The sequence below is a fragment of the Blennius ocellaris genome (assembly GCF_963422515.1).
Source record: "Blennius ocellaris genome assembly, chromosome: 6".
In the NCBI taxonomy this organism is placed as follows: Eukaryota; Metazoa; Chordata; class Actinopteri; order Blenniiformes; family Blenniidae; genus Blennius; species Blennius ocellaris.
Window position 1 is genome coordinate 18,538,947 of NC_137655.1, and position 11,401 is coordinate 18,550,347.

At 48.6% G+C, this 11,401-nt stretch overlaps 1 protein-coding gene across 1 annotated transcript in view; it reads left to right on the forward strand.

Moving 5' to 3' along the window:
• The first annotated feature begins 3,338 nt into the window (after positions 1–3,338).
• The window catches only part of LOC308131269 (uncharacterized protein), an 8,071-nt gene continuing 8 nt past the window's right edge, over positions 3,339–11,401 (forward strand). Inside the window, exons 1-7 of the mRNA XM_080497935.1 lie at positions 3,339–3,699; positions 4,935–5,008; positions 5,212–5,437; positions 6,711–8,671; positions 8,779–8,997; positions 9,702–9,838; positions 10,416–11,401. The exon at positions 10,416–11,401 is cut by the window's right edge and continues 8 nt beyond it. Coding sequence (XP_080354061.1) covers positions 3,363–3,699; positions 4,935–5,008; positions 5,212–5,437; positions 6,711–8,671; positions 8,779–8,997; positions 9,702–9,806 — 2,922 coding nt within the window. The 5' untranslated portion in view covers positions 3,339–3,362 and the 3' untranslated portion in view covers positions 9,807–9,838; positions 10,416–11,401. The remainder of the gene's footprint in view (positions 3,700–4,934; positions 5,009–5,211; positions 5,438–6,710; positions 8,672–8,778; positions 8,998–9,701; positions 9,839–10,415) is intronic.

The following is an 11,401-nucleotide window of genomic DNA, read 5'->3' on the forward strand; positions in this document are numbered from 1 at the left end:
TATGCAACCAATAAATATAAATAAATGTCTCTCTATTTGACTTGTGAGCACCTGGTGACCTGATGTCCAGGGTGAACCTTGTATTTGCTTGAGCCTCGGCTGGATAACACAGTATAGATAATGATTGAAGGGAGCACAAGTTTCCAAACAGAATCATCCCAGAAGGAGCAGCTCCTCGGTGTGTGATGGGATTTCTTATCTCTAAAAACCATTGATCCATTCCAAAGGTGCAGCTCAATCTCTTCCAAAGCCTTTTTTTTGTAATATTGAAATATGAAGAAGTTATGATGGAGGAGCCAGGGCCGACTAACCAAAACACACATCCAGGTCATAATTTAGCTGGCGCACAGAAAAAAAAGCCTCCCAGAACCTGGAACATTCACCTCGTGTAACAATTGATTGTCAAACTTCAGAAAATAACTGAACTCATTGATCCTTTCATGAAAAATAATGGCATCGTGTCAAATAAGAACGTGGACACAATAGAGAGGACTTTGGAATCAGAACCAGACCTCTGAACAAAGTCATGATCCCGAGGACACTGGAAAAAAACAATTTGGACGTCGAAGACTAGTTGATAACATACGTCTCTTAAATCTGCTTTGTAATATATTGCAAGCCGTTATGATTGATCAAGATTAGCTAAGAAGCTCCTGCTGGACTCCAAGCGTTTCCTTCTGAGTGTATATATATATATATCCAGCTCTCCCACATTTACAGATTTGTTGATATGCGTGCATTAAAAGGGTGGATTAAAGAGATGGCATCAAACATGACAGTGGAAACGATCGCACACATAATTAAACGCGAACAAACGGACATCTGGAAACCTTTTGCAAGTCTTTAAAGACACGACCGGGATGTCGGTAACTTGCTTCAGCAAGGAGGAAGCTCATGCAGGAGTCAGATATCCATGTGGTGATTCATCACTTGTCACGGCTGTTTTCAGCATTTGTCTGCATAATTCAAATGATACAGTGTACATATATTAATAATTCACAATAAGAGTCTGATCTAATCTGACCCATATGTGTATCTGGAAACATCTGGGCATCTACATACTGTGTATACCATACCCACAGTCTTATTTATCCATTTATTCATTTAGTTATTTATTTATTCATTTATTTCATTTCACTTATATTGTTCTCACATATTTTTCTTATACTTATTTGATGGGCGGTACAGGGTATAGGAGGGTGACGAGGGAGGAACCCTTGCTTCACTGCATATAATAATATATTATGGTTTGCTTTGCTGTAATTTGCAAACAAAAAACCCCAATAAACATATGCTTAAAGAAAAAAATCTGTTTCACTTTCTCAGTGTCCTCAACCTCCGGCTGCAGAGTGAGGAGTTGATCCATAGACATGATGCTCTGTATGACCCTTTTAGTTTTAATGTAAATTCAAATGAATGTCTATTCTTATGAAGAGTAAAGTATATTTAATGAATTACAGATGATCAATTAAAAAAGGATCACATTCTTTTAAGTCTTTGCATCTTAAAAGAAAATGTCAAACAGCGACAGCTCATTGAGAATTTTCACAAAGATGCTGGAGAGCACAACACCTGAGCTTCAGTCTTTGTTGTGGCTACATGTGTGTCAAAAGCATCGACTTCAAAATCTTAATTCTTGTCTATAATGCTTTGGTTGGTGTTGAGCTCGATACATTCATTTACAATCAGGCCCTGAAACATTATTATTAGCTCAGGCTTTCCATTACACAATAGATTTCACTTATGTTATTACCTCATCATGGTTAAATGTTAACTTCTTTTTATAATTTTTGTGCTTTGCTGCAATGTATTTCTTTGTGTAATTGTAAAAATCTGAGTTGCTTTGTGTCTGAATGATGCTATAGAAATACATTTGTCTTGCCTTTCTTCTTTTATACATATATTTAAAAAAAACATTAGGAATCTACTCGTAATTTGTCTTGATCGTATTAAAAAGACATCCATTTTTAGTGTAACACTGATTCATATTTTAATATTGATGCACTTGTATTTTCCTACATTGTGTAGCTCTGGAAACCGCACTAATTGTTGAGAATATTGACTCCCCGGGTATTTTCAGGAGATAAAGAGTGTGAGGGTGGATCGCGTTTAACTTGACGCTGCTTTCAAGCACATATTACTACTGGCACCGTGCGCTCACAACCAATCTTGACGGCACGGGGCTGAAAACTCAACCGGAGTGGCAGCTCTCTCGGCCAATCAGAAGCCCGCTACTCGGAGCTCTTTAAAGCTTTCTGCTAATGGCCTTTGTGTGAAGGCGGGGAGCAGCTGCCGCTGTTAGGCTGCCGATTAGCAACAAACAGAAGGTTACGAGTTTGAGAAATTGGTAAATGTGCCCGGCAGGTCAGCTTTGCGGTGACGGGAGCGGACCGAGCTGAGTCGGGTGTCCGGCCGGAGCGAGTTCGGGAGCTTTCGGCGGGGTGCGGCGGTGGTTTGTGCGGTATTTCGGGGCTTGGCCGTTCGGGAAGAGCAGCCTCGCTTCTCGGTCGGTTCAAGTGGCGATGCTGAGCGGAGAGCTGCGTCATCATGTTGCTTCCGACTCGAGTTGGCGAAAAGAAATCTCAAGTTAACGCCGGAGGTGAGGCTGCCCGCCGCCATCCAGCCCCCGGAGGCCACTCCCGACCCCTGAGATAGATGGAACCCGGACTCCCGGTGAGACGTTGGCGGTGAAAGCCTTGTTTTTTAAGGTTTTTTTTTTTTTTTTTTTTAACGCGGTCACTGCGCGGACTTTTACATCACTTGGCACGGCACGGTATTGGCGCGGTTCTGTCCCCTGCCCGCATTTTTTTTTTTATTATATCCCACACTCGGATGGACAGACGGATGGTTCCACTGACTCGCATCCGAAATGAGACCGATCGCGTCGAAAGCGGGACGCTCCGATGTCGTGATCCGCGGCGATGTCGGCCGCCACAGTTGAGACGGTGACCAGGTGATGCTCCCGGGTGACAGGTAGGACACGGAGCCGGACCGTCCGGCGAATCGCCGCCGGTTCAACACCTGACCCTCCACTCCCGGCAAACGATGACAGATATTGGACTTTATTGCTTCTCGGCGTCCCTGTGACTGATCGCCGACCCGTTTCACACGGTCAGTGGGGGTGCAGGAGGGGGGGGTGGGGGGGGTGCGGGTGCTGTCACTGCATCCACGTGGATCTAGTTTCGGGTCGGGGGGGGGGGGGGGGAGTTAAAGTTTGGCTCCCCGCCGAGAGTCACACATAAGCGGGCTGTGTTTGTGTACTTCAGAGGAAGTAGCAGGGCGCTCTGTCAGATTTGCATCCTTTTTCTTTTTTTTTTTTTTTTTATCACGATCAACTATTAAAAAAAACCCAACTGATTAACATGGCCGGCGACTGCACCCACACCAGAGCGCGTCATTACGCGCACGCGGACGCGTTTTGTCCACCCAAACCCTGGACGGATGGAGACCGGGAGCGACGCGGGCACGTGCAGGCGAAAGGGCGTGGGCCTCCTTCGCGGTGGTCGCCCAACTTCGAGCTCATCGACGGGCTCCTGTACCGCAAGAAGCTGGAGAGGGGCTTCATCAACTACCGGGAGGTGTTGGCCGAGGACCGGCGGCTGGAGGCCATCTCCACCTTCCATCGGCGCAGGCCGGGCCAGAGACACTTCTCTCTGGAGGAGACCTACAAGTGTGTTGCCGAGAACTACTGGTGGGAAGGTATGAGTGATCAGACCAGGGGGCCCAAGGGAGAGTCAACAAAACAGCAAAATCAAACATAAAAAGTGTAACCCAGTCAAGTAAAAATGATTCCAAGGACATCAACAATAAGAATGTGTCACAACACAAATAGTTTGAGTAGAATGTTGATCATAGAGTTTATATGATGAAGAGATCGTGTCAAATAATAGATATGCAACACATGTAACTGTATTTATGACAAAGACTGACCAAGGCAATAGAAATTTCAAACAAAATGACCTCAGCACGATGCAAAAAGTGACCGAGACATTTTGTAAAGTGACTCAAATTCAGTGCATGTTGGCACAAAGAGACGCAACATGAGTCCCAGTGAGAATAACAGTAATACAAGAAGGCACAAAGTGACCAAAGCGACGAAAGAAGCACAAAATGATCTTAAATGGCCACAGAGAAATATAAAGCAACCATAATTAAACACAAAGTAGATTCTATGGCATTACAAAATGACCCAAATGTGTCACAACACAACTGAAATTCATTGCTTGCGAACCACAAAGAAATGCTAAGTGACCCGTAGGAGACCCATAATAGCCAACGGAGAAATAAAAGATGTAAATCAAAGACGCTAAATATTAAGAACAAGCTACAAAGAGATGTAAAATGGTTTAAAAAAAAAAAAGACAGAAGTTACTCTCAAAGAGATTTCTACTGCCGTAGAATCGAAATAAACGCAGGCAGTCAGTTACGAAACGGCTAAAATTAGGCAAAAACAACCATGACGAGAAGCCGAATGAAACAAAAGCCGAGCAAAATAATCCAAAACATGTGTAAAACTGAGGTTGGTGGGGGTGGCATTCATTAGGCTGAGCATCACTGTTTTATTAGATTTTACAGTACAGCATTTGGACCCATAGGGTTTCTAATGTTTTCAAATGCAGAGCGCCTGAAGTCGCACACAATCGGACGTATTTGTGTTCATGCACTCAAACTCATTTACTACTAAGTGTTTTACTAAAAGCTTCAAGCTCATTTTAAAGTTGCGTTCAAACGGCAGTGATGACGTAGGGGCCTATAAGTCGTTCCTTATTGTTCGAAGAAAGGAGTTTTTGTTTTAGTGTCTGTGAGGGATTTCTAAAAGCTCTCATTGGTTTTAACTGGAGTTTTTGACCCATTATGATTGTTCACCCCTTAAAGTTGTATTAAAATGTCTGCCTGTCCGGTTTTTCTCACGTTCTGAACGCTTTTCTTCACAGGAATGTACTTCCAGATCAGAGACTTTGTCTTGGGCTGTCGAGATTGTCAAAGTCAGCGCAACAGGAAATCAGAGGTACAGTTGAGTTAGAACTAATAGCAATCTGGCATTTTTTTGTTTTTTCCGAACTTTTTCTTTTTCTACCACACTTTAATTCACACTTTGTCGCTCATTCCCACGAAATCCCGCTCTCACCACAAGCGCTTTCCTCACACATCCTTCTACTTGTAACGGTGCCATTCTCTTGTCTGCTTGCAAATCCTCGTCCTCCTAACAAGCTGCGGGGCAAAGGATGCGTCACGAAGACGATGGCGTCGCACGGCGCCGACGTGCTGAGCAAGCTGAGGAGTCAGCGCGAGGCGGGGCTGTTCTGTGACATCACCCTGCGGACCAACAGCCGCTCCTTCTCGGCCCACAGAGCCGTCCTGGCGGCCGTCAGCGACCACTTTCAGGAGATCTTCACGGAGATGGACTCCAGCATGAAGGCGGACATAGATCTGACTGGTAAGAGCCAACGGGCCAATTACACTTTTTTTTGTTTTTCTCATTCAAAACACGTTTTATACTAACTGCCCTCACAAAGCTGCGTCCAACAGGAAGTCTGCTCATACTTAAGCTGATCAGATGCACCCAAGGACTGTAGTAGAACCTGCTTTTGCTCACATTTTACAACTAATGTCAAAGCACTAAAGTACAACCAGGTGAGGCGGTGTCCAGAAATGTGCCTCCATCATCACGGAGCTCACCATCGGCTGACTTTCAATATCAACTCGGTTATAGATCTTTACATTTGAACCTTTATTTTTTTTTCTTTTCCTTTACAACCTCAAAACGTGCGACTTTCTTCAACCAAGGCTTTGCGCAGGACTGGAGACAATAATCAGAGGCAGGGTAAGCCCAGGACAAACACTAGAGACATCCAGTCACCACACTCTCACCCAGGGGGCAATTTAGAAGTCAGCAGTTAACCTCAAACACATGCCTCTGGCCCTTTACGGGTATCCAGAGGCTGTACTTAAAACTTCTCAATGACAATTTTCACATTCCCATGATGACAGCCAATATGCATTTTATTCAAGATATTTCCCATTATAGTTTGTTAGTTGTTGTTTTTTTTTTATCTACCGAAAATCTGTTTCACTCAAGCAATCACTGCGATGTAGGACCAAAGTATGTAGAGCAGAACTTCTGGAATACCCAAGCTGACACAAGCCGAGGAGTCTGTTTATTATTGGTCCGCATTGCTCTCAACAGTTCATGTGACCTGTTCATCACTGACTGGTTCATGGCTTTAATTCACAAATTGAGTAAATCTGCGTTCACATGACCGTTCCAGACTTGAGTTGACAAAAGTGGACCTCTTATCACTCCTCAAACAATGTAGTGAACCGAGGCTCTGAGACGATACAGTGCTCATGTCGACTGATTGTGTTGGTCAAAGGCCATTTTTGGAGGCGTCGGGCCTCACCAGTTTGTTGCATTAACCTTTAACCCTGTAATCAAGACACCGAATCAGGACGGTTTGTCTCGTCGTTAACGTGATTTGCCTTGATGAATGTCTCAGGAGACGACGTAGCGCCTGTGACCAAAAAGCAGCCGCGCTTCAGCATTGTGCGAATGCCGGCCGTCGCCTTTCACACCTTTTTCCTGCTGATACTGCCGTCTCTTTGATCATTGGCAAACAATGAGTTCCTTTCATCGCGTGTGTCACACCCACTGATTGGCTCGCATATTTAAAGAGAGGGGTTTTGTTTTTTGTTTTTTTGTCTTCCCCCAGGTTTCAGTGAGGACAACCTTCTCTCCCTGCTGGATTTCTCCTACTCCTCCACTCTGCGCGTTCGTCCGCAGGACCTACCGGAAGTCATCGCCATGGCTCGCCACCTGGGCATGTGGCCTGCGGTGGAGGCCTGCTCCGCCCTCATTAGAGAGCAGGAACAGCAGCTCCACCCCGGGAAAGGCTTCGCTCCGGCCGGCGCCGGCGCCTGCAGGGAGCGTCACCACCACCACCACCAGCGAGCGGAAAGCAAGAGCAGGAGAGTCTTGGGATTCGGCGACGGCGTGGACAACGGCTTCAGTCTGACGTTGGGCGCGCCCGAGGAGGCCTTCGACGGGAGCCCCCGGCGCAACCTGCGCCGGCTCCCCAAACCCCAAGGGCCCAACGGCCTCCCGCTGAGCCCCTCGCACAGGATGAAGCTCATGGACTTCAAGTCGCCGTCTTCTAAAAAGGCCGCCGCGCCTCGTCACGCCGTGGCGGTCCCGCCGTCGCACGATTACCCGCCCGTCTCCCGGTCGAACGCCCGTCTGCTCCGCTCCACCCCCGGCGCGGCCAAGGAGGTCCAGAGGTTGCTGCCGAAATCGGAGCCCCCCCGGAAAAGCCGAAAGTCCCACCCGGACGCCCGGCTGCCGCCGCCGCGCACGTCCAGATCGAGGCCCGGTGTCGTGTGCAGCCCCGTGAGGGTCAAACAGGAAGTGGAGGACGTCGGCGAGGACGAGGAGGATTACGCCAGAGCGCAAGAAAAGTACAAGTTGATGCACGTCCTGGGCCTCCAGAGGACTGCTCTCCTCCCCAGGCCGGAGGACCTGATTGGCTGGAGACAGAAGAAGCGGTTGAGGAAGCTGAAAGCCAACAACTATTCACTCACCAAGCGGCGGAAACCGCGTTCCTCGTCGCCGGCCGTGCCGTTCGGGGACGTCACGCTGTCTCTGCCGCTGTGTAACCCCGTCAACACCCGCCTGCTCGGCAAGTCCGTCAAGACCAAGCCCGCCAGTGCGCTCGCCGCGAAGCAGGTCGCGGCCAGGCGGCCCAAACCCGCCAAGCAGCGCGTTCCTCCCAGCGACCGGCGCATGCGAAGCCAAGGGGTTCTGCCAGACCTGTTCCAGCCGGCGTCCCGCGCCATGTTCGGGGGCAGGGACCTCCGGCGGTCGGTCAGGCCGAGCGAGGGCGCCCACCTCCAGCAGCCCCTGCAGCGCAAGCCCAGGAAGTGTAAAGCGAGGGCCGCCGTCCGGATCAAAACCGAACCGGAGGATTATTGCGTCTCGCGTCTCCACCCGTCTTCAAACGATTGCCACGACCGCAAGCCCCCGCAGAGGGCCCAGGCCGGAAATAAGGCGGAGGCCGTCAAGACGCCGCGCTACAACAGCAGCAGGCCGGCGGCGAGGGCCAGACCTCGGCAGGGCGCCGCGCGGGAGGCGGAGAAGACAAAGTGCAAGGGGCCGCGGGCAGCGGCGGACGCCAGACCACAGGTGAAGGACGGGGAACACGACGGGATCCCGTTTTCCGAGCACGCGCCCCCGTCCCCCCTCTACAGCCACCCTCTGTACAAAGTCATCAAAGAGGAACCGGCGGACCCCGTGCCGGTCGGCGCCTTCCCCGACCCGCCGTCCCCCGACCTGGGCAAGCGCCAGAGCAAGCCCCCCATCAAATTGCTGGACTCCGGCTTCTTGTTCACCTTCTGTCGACCGACGGGGGGGCCCATGGCCGGGCTGAAGAAGGAGGAGGAAAGCGTGGACATATGTCTGACGCGGTCGGTGTCGCAGGTCGGCGAGGGCTTCGCGGCGGAGCCTCCGCACAGGACCCTGCGAGCCCGAGGGCCCCCCCTCCTGCCTGCGGCGAAGAGGAGCGGGGGGGAGAGGCGAGCGAGCCAGGGCCCGGCGCCGAGGTCCAGGCCGGGCCCCCGGAACGCAGCCCAGCACCTGGCCAGATGTGCCGCCCCCAAGCCCGCAAAGACGATGCCAAAGGTAGACGACTAAGCTAAGTTGATTGATATTGAAGCTGTACTTGTATTTGTGTCGCGGACGTCGTTCCTAACCCCCCGCTCCCCCCCCCCCCCCCCGTGTGTCTCCAGCCACAGCAGAAACTGCTGGCTCTAACGAGCAGAAGCTGCGCCATGCTGGACGCCGTACACCGAGCCCGGCTAAAGCAACTCCGCGGGCCTCGCAGTCAAGCACCCAAGGTCCCGAAGGCGTCCCACGCCTGCCCGCAGTGCTCCGCCTCGTACAAAGATTGCGACGCCCTCGTCATGCATCGCCTCCGCCACGTCGAGGGCAAGCACTGGCCGTGTCCGGTGAGTCGTCAGCCCCGATGGGTGCTTGACCCCTATCAAACTTAAAAAATAAATAAATAAAAAAACGGCGTTACACAAGATACATGGGTTTAGTTTTCCACTGAGGAAGTGCATTTGGTAGGTTTCAGTTCAGATCAAGTGTCATTAGAGCAGCGTTTTACCAAACGAACCACTGGATTGTCTTTATACGTGTACAATGACGGATTCTACTGCAGTTTGAACATCATTTAATATTTATGTTATTAGTGGCTTCCTGACTGGTAAAGGTATTAAAGTCATCCACCATTATAGACACTACTTTCCAGGATGACCTGACGGCGGCGGATCCATCACATTATGTCAAAACGTTGGTCTGTAGTTTAAGGTAAATCCGTCAGTACATCAATACGTCTGACCCTTTCAGCCGAATCATTACATCATATTTAATTGATCCAAGTTTCCCGTTTTCTACAGTTTGATCAATCGTCTTCCTTTTAGACGTGCAAACGGATTGACGTTCGATCTACACCCGCAGCCCCATCATCTTTGGGGGGGGGTGATCTTGACAGTCATTTCGTTGCCATGACGACGTTGTTTAAGCGCATACTTGCACGCCTCCGGGAAAATCTGCCATCGGAAATCCTTCATGTCGACCAAAACTTGGGGTCCTTTTTTTCTTCTTCTTTTCCTAACGCGCTCTCTCTCTCTCTCTCTCTCCTCTGCAGCTCTGCAGTAAATCCTTCTTTCGACTGAGGAATGTACGGAACCACATCCGCACCCACGACCCCAAGTTGTACAAATGCCGGAGCTGCATCGCCGCCGGCTCCTGAGGCTTCGGCCGGCCGGAGTGCTGGAGACCACGGTGGGTGAAAACGACGGAAAAGATTTTTCCACTCACTTTTTTTTTTTTTTCCCAACAAAGTACAAAATCGTTTAATTATCGGAATCATTCTTCAAAGAATTCATATTGTGTTTATGTAACGGGGTGTAGAATGTGCAAATTTTGATCAATATGGAATAAGTGGAAGGTGAATCGAATAATACAAAATTTGAATACAGATTGTGATGAAGACGTCAAAATAATCCCAACTGACTTTAGGAACGGAATCTTTACAATCAAACCCCGACGTCGACCATAAATTACCACTTGGCAAAGAGATTATCCGTGCAAAATGAGTCTCTGAACCTTAAATCCCCGGAAGCCGAAGTTTGGTCATTCGGTTCAATTTCAAACCGTTCGATGTGTCGCGATGGGGCAAGTTTCGATGGTCGAAAAGAGCCGAGCGTGCGTTTCACCTCCGCTCACGTCTGTGCAGAAGGAGCACATCAATAGCGCCGTGCGATCACATGAGCTCAATACCTGCATGGATTTCCTTTTTTGGAGCCCCCTTTTTTTTTTTTTGTCTTGTTTTCTCACTGCTCTCGTGTTTATTTTGCAGGATGAAGGCCGTCGGCTGTCGTTCCCGCCGGCGAACGGGGCCCCCGAGCCACGAGGCACACGATCGACCCGCAGCTTGTACATAATGAATTCCGTCACGCGCAAGCACAGCGGCCTGTGGAAAGGCATAATTACCTTCTCTTCTCGTCATTGCCGTCGCCAATGATCGCTAACGTTATTTAAATAAAACCAAACCAAGGTTTGCTGTTCCTGTTTGCTTTTCCGTAGCTAAAGAAGGGTTAAACTTGAACATTACTCTCAGGGGCTGGGGAAAGAGACGCCACGGTATATAAAGTGATGAAACGTCACGGTTTGTGTACAAAATGAAACGTAGAGTGATCGTTAAGACCATTACTTCTACCTATCGTTATCTTTATTTTTCTATGTACGGATGGATTTTTTTTGTTTTCTTTTGAGTGCACTTTCATCATAGCTTACGTTGGAAACCTTAAGAAGTGGTAATGAAGGTTTTTGGAGTCCTTAAGTGGGAATACTTGAAGTGACGCAAGTGCTGGAGGGGAATACTTGAAGCTGGCAGAGGGTCTTCAGAGTGAGCCTGTCCTTTGGGTGTTTCGGTGGGTCTTTGTCCTTTTTAAGTGTGCTAACTTTAAAAAAAAAAAAAAAAAACGACTCGACTTGTCTTTTTTTTCCCCTCCTTTTCTTAATTCGACCCCGGAAGGTGGTCTGGTGAAACCACTGCATGTGTATCTGCAGGAACGTTTGTAGTCCAACTGTCTTTTCTAAGGCTGCCAATTTAAAAAAAAAAAAAAAAAAAAAAAAAAAAAAAAGGGAACTTCGTCTTGTTTTTAATGTGAATTTATGAATAGTAATCAACACAGTTGTTTCATGGATGTTCTGTTGATCTCCTCTTCCACTTTAATCCAAGACGAGAATCTTGTCCTAAATTCCTCCTACTGAGTAAATGCAATGTGTGCACATAGAGATGTTTATGTTTCACAAATTGATTTAAGAAATAAACAAGCTGTC